At 39.7% G+C, this 14,775-nt stretch overlaps 1 protein-coding gene across 1 annotated transcript in view; it reads right to left on the reverse strand.

The window, feature by feature from the left end:
- ano2b (anoctamin 2b) overlaps positions 1–14,775 on the reverse strand; it is a 71,127-nt gene that overhangs the window by 37,541 nt on the left and 18,811 nt on the right. The window contains exons 5-12 of the mRNA XM_030719949.1: positions 7,548–7,646; positions 7,083–7,234; positions 6,735–6,789; positions 6,591–6,642; positions 3,970–4,025; positions 2,792–2,839; positions 1,974–2,038; positions 331–465 (exon numbers count right to left, since the gene is read on the reverse strand). Of these exons, the coding sequence (XP_030575809.1) occupies positions 331–465; positions 1,974–2,038; positions 2,792–2,839; positions 3,970–4,025; positions 6,591–6,642; positions 6,735–6,789; positions 7,083–7,234; positions 7,548–7,646 (662 nt within the window). The remainder of the gene's footprint in view (positions 1–330; positions 466–1,973; positions 2,039–2,791; positions 2,840–3,969; positions 4,026–6,590; positions 6,643–6,734; positions 6,790–7,082; positions 7,235–7,547; positions 7,647–14,775) is intronic.

The following is a 14,775-nucleotide window of genomic DNA, read 5'->3' on the forward strand; positions in this document are numbered from 1 at the left end:
GACCCTATTCATACTTGGTGTAGGTTGAATTATCAGCCTTCCACTTCAACACACACACACAGCCGAGCCTTCTGTGTACCACCCACACAACCCTGACTAAAGCCAGATACAGCAGGTATCTGGGCAATCCCTGTCTAGTGAATGCGTGTATGGGCATGTGTGAATGCGATGGTGGGTAGAAAGCCTTATTTTCTGCATTATGCTAAAATGAATATTTTATGGAACATCTCCTTCCATAAAGACTTTACAATGTGGAATTTTGCAATGATTTTGTACACAAATGAACCTGCAATAGAAAACTGGAGATGCTGCAGTGGCTTTGTGATGTACCTTGGTATATTTGTTTCCATCGTTGCCACTCCATAGCCAAACACAATGATACCCACTATGGAGGCTAGTACGAGCAGCTGGGTGTAAACACCAAGCCATGCAAAGTAAAGGCCAATCTTCTCCCCAAAGTACTTCCTGTGGGTCAGAGGTGAAAAGAATAGTTCATGGTCAGGGCAGAGCACGCTGTATTAGGCAGCATAAAACACAGGTGTGACAATCCTAATACTGTGTTTGACCCTAAAATAGATTAAGAGTGCTAATGCTATTCTTATTTAGGACTTTCACTCATTCTGCAGAGCCTATAAATAGCACCTTCTTACAGACTGGTGTACAAATTCTGCCTGCGCAAGTCCTAAAAGCACCAAACACAGGGTCTAAATCTGTGGCATTACTGCAGAGTAATCAAAAGTTCATGCCATAATTCAGTTATTCAAAGCATAGCATGAAAAGTAGGGAATTGTGTGTTGATTTCTTTGTTGTAACAATCCTTCTTGCTAGTAATCCCATATCTCCACAGTCTGAGACCAAACTATCCTCCAAGATGACAGTCACCCCAACAGAGCATCAGAGACTACCTCCAGAATTTGGGAGTGGAGGGGGGAATGGTCTGCCTGCAGTCCTGACCTAAACTTCTGGCTGCGTATGGTTCTTCCACATGCTGAGGCCCCCGTTTGCTCAATGAATAAATTGTTAAATCGATTCTTCAAACTAAGTTTTTCATGGGCGCAACCACATACTCAGCTCTGCTGCTCAACCCACAAATGCACTTTCCTTACAAATGTGGCTCCATTTAAGGGGAAATAAACAGGCTTTCCAACAGTATGACATTTACTGCTAAGAAGCACTGTTACAATCAAGAAATAATCAACCAAACAAGACTCTAAATTTATTTAGAAGTTCAAATCAGTGGAATATGTAGTAAATACCAGTCATGTTTATTGTAATTGTAAGAAAGTTTCTTACCAAAGTTCTTCATTCTCAGAATTTACCTTGACTGAGTCAATATATTATAACTGTGTCAATGCATAGTATTTAGCCTCATACAGCCCATCACCTGATATAGAGCCGTTTCACTGGGATTTGTTTTTTATGTCTAACATCCCACATAAATACAAAATCAGTCTACAGTATATAAATTTAGTGGTTATCCTTTTTAAGACAAGAAACACAGAATTCAGTATCAGCACGACTAAGTCTAGAAGACGTCTTGATTTGGGTAGCTAAGACAAATTAAGCCTCATATTGTCACACAGTTTGCAGCTGCAAAGAACACAAACTCTGAATTTGTCACTCTTTCAAGATAGCTGGGCTAGTAGGGAAGCACTTCATGACCACTAAGCACACGGTGACTAATAACTCAACAACTACCGGGCATTTAAATACTTAAAGGACCCTTTTAGAGTTTGTCATGTGTTTTAAGATTTAGGTTTACATGCATGTGTGCTGTGATGCAGAGCAGTGACTAATCATGGTAAATTGAAATGGATTTATTATTTATAAGTTCAATAACTGGCACCAAACTACATTAACCACTGAAGTATGACACAACTGCAGTAAGGTTGCACTAGTTATGTATGACAGTCAAATATTAGATTAAAAGAAAAAAAATTAAAGTCTTCATGTTGGTGCAGTGGTTACTTTACCTGATTAGATCAATGGGCTGGTACTTGTAGAAGGCTGAGTATCTAGCCCACTCTTCGTGCAGAACCTGACAGACAAGACAAAGCGATGGAGAGAGAGAGAGAGAGTCAGTGTGGGTGTATGTTGTCATGTTTTAAGTTGAAAATGATTCTCGGAGGCAGAGCTCATCTGTAGGCAGCAACATTCTGATTGGCCAAATTAAACTTCAGTGGATGAAGCCAACAAGCTGCAGCATAAGTAACATTATCCTGAAGCCACGTGAAATGTAAGAGGAGGAAGACAGCACTATGAAACCTGCTGCTCTTCCTGCTTTAAAAATAAACATTCACAAGGTATGTGGTGGATTTAGAATATGCTACAAAAACTGGAACAAATGCAAATAAAAGGATAAAGACTCATCTTTTATTAAAATTGTTAACACATTTGTTTTCTATTAATATTTTTGCTGCATGCTCTGAAATTTGAGTCAGCTCATTTCTGTTTGCGCTGTGAGAGCAGCTACGCCTCTGAAATGTTTATTCTGTTTAAACTCCAATCTGTGATCATGTTAGAGTGAAAGCTGAATTCTCAGAAAAAGATGAGGATGACAGACTAAACCTCAGATGTTTGTTTTTGAGTTGCTGGGAGTTGACTTGTTTGAGACATTTGTGTTTTCACAGCTGTTCCACATCATTCAAGGTCACTTCCTGAGGCACTGGAGCAGGTCCAATGCACAAATTTGGTTGTAGAGGTTTTATTTATACATTTTTCATAACAGTGGATAGCTGGAAGAGGAAAACACCAGCGCAGGTGAGATGAATGAAAGGCAGAGTCTGCACACCTGTCTGTCGTTCCTCTCCTCGAGGTGTCCAATGACCTTGAAGTCACCCTGAATAGTGAGGAGAGAGGGTGAAACACATGAGTGCAAATAGACACATGATAATGGACAGTGCAAACATGTAGAAATACACAAATTAAAGACGGTCAACATATAATTTGCACAAAACATTTCTACCAGTAAGCTGTCCCAGTGTAATGGTGAATGGACTAGTTCTTATATAGCGCTTTTCTACTCTGAGCACTCAAAGCGCTTATACAACGAATGAAACACTGCTCAAATACAGTTTAAACCATGGCTCCCTGGATAGCTTTAAAAAGAGTGAGATTTCCAGAGGAGGTGGCATCATTTTTGGAATCTTTACTGCAGTTTGAATCAAGAGGTTTTCTGTTGCATGCTAAGAATGGATCATGTGATAAGAGAGGTTTCCTGAACTGTTAATATCAGCCAATGTGGAGGTCAGAGCTGATACACCACACCAGAGTAAGCTGGTTAAACCAAAGGCCATGCCAGTGCATTTCTTTAATTTAGAGCCAAACACTGAAGCATATTCTTAAAATTACACTTTGACTTTCATCTCTTTTGCGAATTTTATTTTACTGTAAACATTTTCAGAATGTTCTTCCTTACTCTGAAAGAAAGTAAAACATTGACATGTGAGCATATTTCTTAAACTGTTATGTAATGGTCTCATTGGTCCCGCCCACTTGAGATCAAATTGGGCTATATGAACTAAAATGAGTTAAACACCCCTGGTTTAAACAGGCAGTGTTCAGAACTCAGTCTAATATGCAACACATTCTTACAGTTTTCAAACACATCCATAGATATTGAAATTAAAATGTTATTTGTATTTTTAAGTACATTAACTATAAGTCACACTTTCCTGCTCCATTATTTTGTAGCTTTATTTTTCTTTAAATTAAACCTGCAAAGCCTTGATGTATGAGGCATTTCCTGCTCTTTATCTTAATCTTCTCCTAAACTTGCCCATTTCTACCTGTAAATACTTTCAAAATGTGAGAAATCAGTGCAGTCAGTATTTTGCTGCGTCATTTATAAGAGTGATTTTCTAAACTGTCACTATGATTTCTACTCCAAGAATGTTTCCACTCATTGAAAACTGAAATCTAGTAAAAACGCATTAAAACCACCAATGTCTCATGAGACTTTACACTTACATCGTGAAGAGGGAAGGCAGCGTCATACACGCCTTTAGCTATCAATGTGCTGATGCCTGGAAAAAGAGCACAGAGACGTGAGACAATCCCAAGAGACTGAGTGTCATTCATGAGGGGTTTTCTGCTCCTGCCAAAGCATCGTGTACTGCATCCTCTGGAAAGCGCACATAGCACTGACACCTCAACAGGTCGACACATTTTGGGAAAAAAGGGATAAAAGTTTGAGAAAAGCGAGTTTTCAACCAGAAACTCAAACAGCTGGTAATGTTTGAGGGACCTGCGGACAAGAGTAAGAACATTTATACTAATACAGAATTAGGGATTTCAGGCTGTGGCTCAAATTTAATTTAGGCTCTGTAAAAAGAGCACCTTCTGGTATTTATCTAGCATCCTGCACACTACACTTGTAAAGTGGTTCTTTTCATTTCTAAAAGGAAATTCATCCATCCCAAAAAGAGGGGGAGAAAGAAAGAAAAAAAAAGAAAAAATGGTTCTTTTCCTACATTCCAGTATAACAGGTATCGTCACATCACCTGGAACAGCTGCAGTGTTAATGACTGCCTGCGGCCTGAACCATTTTATAAAGTCTGTTTTTCAGGGTCAGGTAGCCTGGGACTGTATTATGCGCCTTCTCTTGCCCTTGAAAATTTTCACGTGTTGAATCATGGCCTGCCTGACACCTGTCAACATCAGGGCAGACACCGATACATGAGATGACCTGGCATACACAACTGGCTCTTCCATCAAACTAATTAATCAATTATCAGTGCCTCAAAGGGAACTAGGAACAATGCAACGATTAGCTGTGCTATTAATGAACGTCACAACCAGCGCGCGCACATGCGCGCGCGAATGCTCACTCTACCAGCCAGAAACAACCACAACTCCCAGAGGCCCCTGCTTCAATCTCAGCCTGACCCAGGAAGTATGACCCACTTGTAGAGGAGATGGAGCAGAGCAACAGAGTCGGAGAGGGAGAGCGTGTGCTGTGTGTGGGATTGTGTGTGCCTAGGAAAAAAATAAATTGTACTCCAAAAAGAGAAAATAGAGGTTAAATAGATGCAACTCTGTTTTCTCTCTTCCCTTCTTGCCCTGCAGCTCCATCAGTACCCGCTGGCTGAGACCTTCTGCTGTGATGGGCAAGCCAACCAGACATATGGTGGACACTAGAAATGAAACTGGCATCAGCACATCTATATGGGACTGACGGACAGAACTGCAAAGGCACCTATATCCCCAAGTAGATACATTCGTCTCATACAGACAAACAGTGGTGGAAATATTTCTCATGCACAGTGAAGTCTTGACACTCATTTTGTGTGCACCTTACATATTTACTTTTCCAGATTTCCTCAAATTACTCCTCAAGCACAATTGTACAAACACAGTGTGCCTGAAGTGCATTTTGACATAACTGCTCACTGTTCCCCCATGGGCTTCTGTGGTTAAAGGAAATGTTATTGAGCAGCTTTTCCAGGAACGGCCTGATGGGAATAGGTTGTTGGGAAACGTGTCTGTGTCATCCAATGATCCAGTACTCTTGTTTAGACAACCGCATGAAAGTGACTCTCTCACCAATGCATAACCAGCTTGCTGAGCTCTACTACCTTCTAGTGTCTTCTATCTATACTCCTGAGTATTACAGCCTAACATTTCACTTCATGCATGCATATTCAGTGCTCCACAGAACTGTTTGAGAGGTGCTACAAACCAGTGAGGGGTAGAACAGCATATTCACTGCAAAGGGTCGTAAAGCCTCGGCATTGCATACAAACAAATGCTGGAACAGGCATATTGTCATATGCTCTGTGGTGTAGACCAGTGATTTTCAACATTTTTATGCCCAGGGCCCCACCAAAGAGCAAACCAAAATTACACCTGTACATAGAAGATGGCCTTTGTGTCATCTGGAACATCAGAAGCTTTTGCCTAACAAAAATATGTTCTTGCTGCCTGTGAATGAGATCCTGTGTTCTTAGACCACAGATAGAAAATCTGGTTGCCAAGTGCCTCTTTAGCTTGCTTGGCACCATGCTAGCATTACTTAACTCCTCCACACAACCGATGCACTCAGGCTGAAAGCTGTTGACATCCACACTCCAGCTGAAGCCATAAGACAGGCAGCGTCTGCAGTACGTTTCTTTGACTGGTTGTGTGTAGTTTTCTCCACACAACAAAGTGATTAGTTACCTCTGCACATTCAGTCAGGGACTTACATTTGTACTAATATAGTAAATTAAAAAATTTTATTAATTACTTTTTAATGCAGCTACAATAATAATAATAATAATGATGCTTGGTTGTCAAAATTACAAAGCACACCTGGACACACCAAACCCAAGATGATTGTGCTCTGGGAGCTCTGACCAATGACTGACCAAATTTCATGTGGTTGGAGGAGTGTTGCTAACTTACAGCAGAGGTGAATTTAAATCAATTATAATGCAAACCATTGTAGACTTGCAACATGATGGGGAGAAAAAAATAAACAAATAAATCACTGACCTATAATAGTATAATATAGGTATAATAGATCTTCTATTAGATCTATTGGAATGTGGATGTAAGCGCTGATAAATTAGAAGTTTGCTGTGCCTCTGCTTTATTGCTCATATCCTCACCTATGGTTTGACAGGTTCGCACACACACCGTCCGTCTCAGGATCTCATAAACCTGTGGAAGATTTGAGCTTGTTAGACTGGAAACATGAAGCAGTGTTGGAGAAATATGATATAGGAGGAGCCACTGTAAATATAGAAACTTACTATTCTGCTCCTTGTAGTATTGTCAAAGAAAGTCTCTTTAGATGTGATGTTATACCTGAAAGAAAAACAGTGGATAACTAAAAAATTTAAAAAGTTCTAGCAAGATTGTGATCACTTGGTACTTTATACAGTGTGATACAACTATGGCATGATGGGTTTTTGCAATACATAGTGTTTTGAACTTTATGCACAGAATACAAATGCAGAAACCAGAAAGGAAGGTTTGATCGACAGTGAGTGTGTGCGTGTGTGTGTGTGTGTGTGTGTGTGTGTGTGTGTGTGTGTGTGTGTCAAAGAGCGTCAGTAAGAAAAAAAAAAGAAAAGAATCTGTGTTTGCAGGTATCTCACAAGTGCAGCTTGTCCCTGGTGAAGCAGTGTGAAAGAAATTTTGTGCGTCCGTGATCTTGATGTGGTACTTTGGGCTGGAAAGGCTTGTTCAGCGTCCTCCACACTGAGCTCATGCTGGAGCCGAAACCACTTTCTTCTTTAAGCTCATAACTCTGAGGTAACCAACAACACAGAGTTAGCCATCTTACTGCACATTAGACACTCACAGCTAAACTTACAGCTCTGACAATTAGAAATTGGTTAAAAAAAAACAAAAATGATGATGGACAGTTACTGTGTTTATATATAAATACATTTTTTTTTTTAATTACTTAGATTTAATGTCTTAAATTGCTAAACCTTTTCCTTCCTATCAAACTTTATTGTACTGGTTCTACACTGTTCTCCTTTGGTGACCATATTTAGTGTCACTTTCAGCTGCTTGCTAATCTAATAAACTGCTGCAGTGAGGTGCTGGGATCTTACCGTCTTGGTGGGGACTTTGATCTTGAGAAACTCCGCCTCTCGACATAATACTGGCCATGGTGCATGGAGCCGAGTGAAGCTGGGGCCATGGGTCTTTAACTGGGGGGGAGTAAATAAAAGTGTAAGTTATGTTTCTGTAACTGAATGTACTTTGAAGCAATGAGGGAAATAAAGATGCTGGTGAGCTGAAAATACAGTTTTGATTACCCATGATTCACTGTTTACAAGCACTTAACATGACTGGGCTTGTTTTCTACCAATAATGCTTTATTGCTCTCAACTTTTTATGCCCGGGAAAATGTATTACCAGACTGCTTGGCTGGCAGTACCTGCTGTTTAAAAATGGCTTACCAGACCATCTGCCAATGCTGCTTTGCAATCCAATACAGCAGACTTTGTTTTAGCAGGAGAGACCCAAATATATGCTGCTCTTCACTTGCCTCGAGTGCTTACAGTTGGCCTGTGCAGGGGTAACTCAACATTTCAAATTTAATACTTGACTCTGAGTTTTCCTTGAAATCCAAGCCAGGTGCAACCAATCCTTGCCATCATTCTGACCCACTGAAAAGCTTTGGCTAACCCGTTTAGCCAGCAGCATTCCTCTGGTATTTATAAAAGATGGATGTGGCCCGCGTTCCTAAAGCAAAGCCTGGAGCTGTTTTCTTCGCTGCTTTGTTGGTGCAGAATGTTCCTGACACACCGAGCCCCCCCCCCAAACGTCAGATATAATGTATTAATTGTATGTAAGATTAAATTCTGACTCATCTAGCTGCTAATGAATCATCTCCAGAACCCACACGGTAATTATTATATTAATATTAATATGCATTAGCAAAATTTGATAATTGGTTGCTTCAAATAGCACCAAGAGGTACATGATTGAATTTGGAATAAGAGTGGAATGTCAAAACTTCTTCTGGATTTCTGTGGCTGAATATAAAAAAAGACATGCATAAAGAAAGTAAAACATTTCCAAAATTTTTGCAGCAGCCCTGATGGAGCTGGTTTCAAGTGGTAAATGAAATGAAAGTAGAGCCAGTGGGGGATGACAGCCAGGTAACCTTACCCTCCTTAGACCCCCCCAATAGGTTCTGTAAGAGGGGCGGGAGTGAAAAGAGAAAGGTGGCATGGCAAATGATGGAAACCTGAAACTATTCCCTTTCTCCTCTCGACTCCTACTCAGATCTTTCACTCCCCCTCGCCACCCTCCCCTGCTCACACATATTACTGTACAGCTAGACACTGTTTCACTGACTGACTGCTTAACTGTCACTCTCACTCCTCTTATTTCATCATCATCTCTCCCTCTGTCACATCCACACAGTTTTAGTCCCACACACACGAATGTGAAGGTACCTGAGATTCACCTCCGTTTAATAAGATGCATTTGTTATAAATAATCCATATGTACGTACACACACACACACACACACACACACACACACACAGTGTATGTGTACTTTAAAGGTTTTTCCCATTGCATTTAGGGCATCTGTAAACAGTAAAAGAACAAATAAAATCAGGTAAATTAACAGAGCGGTTACTTTGCAACAGACTGAGGTTTCAGAACCTTGACAGCAGAAACAAATTAATGTGTGAGCTGCAGGTTAGCCGGAGTCAGAGATGTTTTCTTTTCTTAGATCACCATATTTGTGACATAAGACTTAATTCTGGAACACAACATACAGTAAGACTGCAGTATAGCTCTCAGTCTCATCCATGTTTATCATTTTGTCAAGACTGCCTACAAATTATGATGGTGCATGAAGGTTTGGGAATGCTTTAGAATTTTCTGCATTTGTGCATAAATACCCCAGTGCATCAGGCTTTTATACAAATCCTAAAATACAGAAAAATATACAGTTTGTAGATACTAGAACATGTAGGGTTAGGGGGTAAAATTTGGGAGAAAAAAAAAAAATTTAAATCAGGAGTTTTTCCAGTGAATGAACCAGGCTGGACCATCACAACATGTTTGTGTATCATGGCAAAAAGATATTTCTGAGGAATTAGACGAGGCTATTGATGCTCATCAGGAAAAGGTTAGAGAATCACCCCCAACCACCTACAGTCAGGCAGATCTTGTACAATGAAGGAAATTCAAGTCCACTACTACCCTTGCCATGAGTAGTCAGCCAACAAAGATCACTCCATGAGCAAGGGGTGAGTCTAAGAGTGTAACCCAGACCAATGTCTGCTCAAGTGAACAGCCTAAAACTCTAGAACTGGCCGATGTTAATGTTTATAAGTCCATCACCAGGAGATCACTGAATGTGTGATGTGCATGGTGGGACTGGAAGAAGAAGGACATCACTGCCCATCTGCAGTTTGCTAAAGATCACATGGATGAGCCAGATGGCTGTTAAAACAATGTTATCGGGACACATGAGACCAAAATAGAAGTTTCAGTTTTAATGAGAAGTTTTATGTTCAGATAAAGGAAGATGCTGCACTGCATGATAAGAACATTATCCCACCTGTGAAGCATGGTGTCATGGTTTCCATCTGTTTTGTACAGCAGTTACATAATGAAATTAATATTTTAAGTATTAGGAAAGTATTAGTCTGGGAAGTGGTTAAAGAAGAGTAGAGTTACTTTGTAATGGCCAAATCAAAGTCCTGGCCTTTACCCACATAAGGAAACATTTCACACCACATGCAGTATCAAACACACACACACACACACACACACACACACACACACACACACACACACACTTTTCACAGATATTGAATTGTTTTCCTTAAAAACTAAATGACAGTCACATCATACTCCTTTCTTTAGTCAGATATGCTGTACTTTTAGGATTTGTGTGAAAATGTAATGTTATAGACCACTGAAAATACTCAAGGACTGAAACTTTCAAGTACCACTGTGCATTAGGTTAATATCCTAAGAGACATCATACAATCTGCAGTGCCTGAACTCCATTTGTGAGCTTGTGTTTACATTTTACTTCCTTTTAAATCTGCTTCAATACTCCCACAATTTATCTGATTGGCTCAGCTAAAAATCAAAAACCTGATCTGCAATGACGTTAAAATGTTTCAGATTCATGACTGTTCAAGTGCATTCCTGCTCTAATCAACTGTGATCCCTGACATAACTACTTTTAATACAATAGCTGATCTAACAGCTTATTATTAGATAAAGTTGCTGCAAAATTAGACTACACTACACACTCCTGAGACACCATTTCCCCTGAGGCCCCTCCCTGACCCCCAAGAGTTTACCCTCACCCCTTTCTCCATCTGCCATCACCAAAAACTCAGTCACACCAGTCAATCTGGGACAAAAACAATCCAGCAGGTTTCACACCACACTGACCTGGTTTTTCTATGTTTGTCAAGTAGCAAACTGATGGCTGAAAATCAAGTTTATAAATGGACTGATCATCTGTCCCAAAACTGAGGAATAAGAAATCAGATGCACATTACCTTGGCCTGCTCCTTTGCTGGTGAGAGGGGCTACAAAAAAGGCCTTCTGTTTCACCTGATTAATCAACATCTTTCAATTCCTTCCTCCCGCTTTCTCCTCCTCCTCATCCTCCTCCCTCCCCTTATCGCTCCATCAAAAAGCAGAGGATATAAATACCTTTTAGCCTGGAGAAGGTTAATTAGTAGAGGGATTTCCAATTAGCTCTTTCTCTCTGTAGGGGGCGTAACTAGGCCACAGCCGGGGGCGTACTTTGGTAAGAGGGTGGTGGGTTATGACAGGGTGATCAGGTGGGTGATGGGATGACTGGGTAGGAAAGTGTAGCAGTAAGTGGAGAGAAATCAAGAGATGGGACTGACTGAGTGAGATAAATTAAAGAGAATACAAAGAAAGCAACAATCATGTGAAACATGGGCATTAGGTAAACTCCAGGCTTGGGGGGGGCAGATTAAAGATGCATGTAACTACTGTGACATCAGTTGGTTTCATTAAAAAAAAAAAAAAAAAAAAAAAAAAAAAAACACATTTTTAAAAATGTGGTGAGAAGCAGCTGATCTGGCACTTCCTCACTGGGTTAATCCTCCTTTTTGAAATACAGTATGAGCAAGATTTACAAAATAGACATTTTTTTTTTAATTCATATGACCTGAAATGAGTCCACAAACTCAGCAGTGAGGTAGATGAGTTTGAAAGGGTATACAAGTTTAAATCCAGCATGTTGCAATACAGATTCTCTTCTGGGGGAAATACATTTTATATGTACAGCTTGTTAAGCTGTAACTTACTAAAAATCACTGAATGAAACAAAAACTGTGTTGCAGTGTAATGGCAATGTGCCTGTATTAATTTAGTGATTTAGAAAATTAATAAAATGTTGTTATAAACAAATACTAATCTGCTGCTTAGCCTTTCACACTGCTGGAAATGCAGCTACTAAAACCCAGAACACAAAGAAGACCCGTTCAATCACATTAAATTCACTTTGATCTGCCAAGAAACTAAAGCCATTTCTATGCCTCCGTTATTAGACTGTGGGAACCTTTAATGTTTAAATGGATTCAGTTTCAAGTTTCAGAGCTCTAATGTGCAGCTGTCACCTTAGAAATAAACAGCAGCACTGAGAGCCACCCAGCAACAAAAGGTATTAACTGGAATGAAAAATGTTCATTTTCCTGGACGCTCTGTGCACCAAATCACCAGATCAACGATTTGCTCTGGCATTAATCACAATTTTTTTTTAAAGTGTTGTATTTTACTGGTATATTTTGTTAAATATTCTTCATAGATTTTTATTTGATAGCCATTTGATAATGCTTCTGGAGTAGGTGGCACTCATAAGAATCATTTTCTATGAAAGAAAAGTCATATGACCACAAAACCTCCCTTTTAGATTAGACAGATGCTGCCATCTGCACTGCTTTCATCCACAGGGGAAACTTGGTGAGTTGATAGCCAGCTTTGTGTGACCTTTTATCCTGATCGGCAGTGTTAGGGTAAGTGAATCCAGATAACGGAAAGATACCCTATTACCCATGTTAAATTCGATGCATAGGATAGGGTCCAGGGGTCAACCATCCAAAGCAGCACTAACAAAAAGACAAAGCAAAACTAGAGGTGGCAGAGCTGAAGATGCTAAGTGACCAAGATGGACAAGATTAGAAAGGAGTATGTCAGAGGGACACAGAGCTCAGGTTGAACATTTTGGAGACAAAGTTAGAGAGGCAACACTGAGATGGCTTGGGCATTTGCAGGAGGAATAGTGGATGTATTGGACAAAGGATGTTGAAAATGGACTGCAAGGCAGGCGGAAAAGAGGAAGACCACAGAAGGGGTTCAGGGATGTAGTGAAGAAGGACATGCAGAGGGTTGGTGTGACAAAGGAGGATACTATAGGCAGATGATCTGCTGTGGTGACCCCTAACGGGAGCAGCCAAAAGAAGAAGTGTTCAGAGGTCAAGTCAGAAAGTCTTTATAAAACCACAGCTATCACTATTAGATGGCCTTCAGATAGAACACAGGTTTAAGGCACTGACATTTTGGCTTCATTTTTCTAAACTGGAGGCTACATCTATCTTTTTTACCATCTATGGCCAAGAGTCAGGATGACATCAGTGCCATCCTACAGACTTTTAGGTAGTCAGATCATAGCTGTAGGTGGATAATTGGAAGTCAATTTTCTCTATTCAAAACACAGGATTTAATTTGTTATATACATACATACACACACTTGATCCATGGATCTAGTGTATGTATGTACCATGGATCTACGTGGCTGATATTTGTGCCAATTCTTCCCCCTCTCCCCCTTAGTTTTTAAACATCCAAGTAGCAAAAACGTATCTGTGTTAGCACCGCTATAGACTGGAGACCTGTCCATTGTGAACTCTACTTCTCACCCCGTAGGAGGCTCCAGCCCCAAGTGAGAGTCTTAAAATAAATTTTTTTTTTAAAAAAGCCATCATCACTTCCTCCAGCTGACAACACACCTCCTATGAACAGTAGTTGACACTGACAACATTGAATAACACCAACATCAGTAAAAGGTCCCATTTTAAATCCACTTAAGTATTAAAAATACCCTTCAGAAATGTTAAATGCTGTCATTCACATCAACGTTAGCCCCATTACAGGTGTATTCTCATGAAGGAAATGGCTAGCAGCTCTGGCTAACAACAAAATGATGTTTATGTGGGAGCTAAGCAGCAAACATTATCAGTCTGACTCACTGTGGCATTAATTGCCAGTGTTAATGTAACAGGATAACAATTATGTTTGTCTAGAAAGTGTCATGTTTCTCTTTAAGTCCAAAACTGAAGCAGAGAAAAGTTACCAGTAACGGGACAGAAACAATGGCAGCCTACTTTACCAACTATTTAATCACCAAAGAAATATGAAAATGTGTTCTCAGTGATGTCATTATTTGCATTATTGCAATCCTTAGGAGAAAAAAAAAAAAAAAAAAAAACACAACACAACAGGCTTTTGTTTTGTCATTTTTTTTCTTTGTGGTATTGAAAATGGTATTAAGTATTTCCCTGGGTATTGTATCATAGTATATGTATTATGTTTCCAGGTGGACACATTTAGAATGCCTCTCCTGGACATTTAAAAATAAATAAATAAATGTTTATAAAACCACCACACCCCTTTTCTTTCATTTTACAATAGAAGCAGTAGGAGGCTTTGGTACACCTTCGCCTACTTCTGAAACACACTGGTCTAGACTAGCAAGGTGTTACACACACACACACACACACACACACACACACGTTGCTGGATTTTTAACATCTTTTCTATTTTACACTAAAAACAATGGAGTATTAGAGCGCAGTCAAAGCGCAGATGACCTACGCTTAATACCGTGCATGAACATATTGTTGATAGACTGAAGTTGCTCTTACTTTGAAAAGTGTCTACATGAGAAAATAAGCACAAAAATAATAGAGCACCAGCTTCTGTGCTACGTTCTTATCTACTTAGCACCGCATTTATTGCCAAATACAGTCCCTGTAGTTTTATGCGTAAAACGTAAGAATAGTTTCATGTAGAAAAATACCATATGGAATATAAAGCACAAGTACAGAGCTGTTATTCAGCTAGGTTAATTAAGACTAAGGCAAGATGCCAAATGAATCCCAGTGCGGTGTCCAATGGAACATCAATGGACAATATTTAGTTTTTGCCAATTATCAATGTTCCCGCAACTTCCTTTGGAAATACTAACATTTAAGTAGTTTAAATATTTCAAAGAGCACAATCCTGGTCTGTTTCTAAATTCCCCATGGACTGAAG

This window comes from Archocentrus centrarchus, chromosome 23 (assembly GCF_007364275.1).
Source record: "Archocentrus centrarchus isolate MPI-CPG fArcCen1 chromosome 23, fArcCen1, whole genome shotgun sequence".
Taxonomy (NCBI): Eukaryota; Metazoa; Chordata; class Actinopteri; order Cichliformes; family Cichlidae; genus Archocentrus; species Archocentrus centrarchus.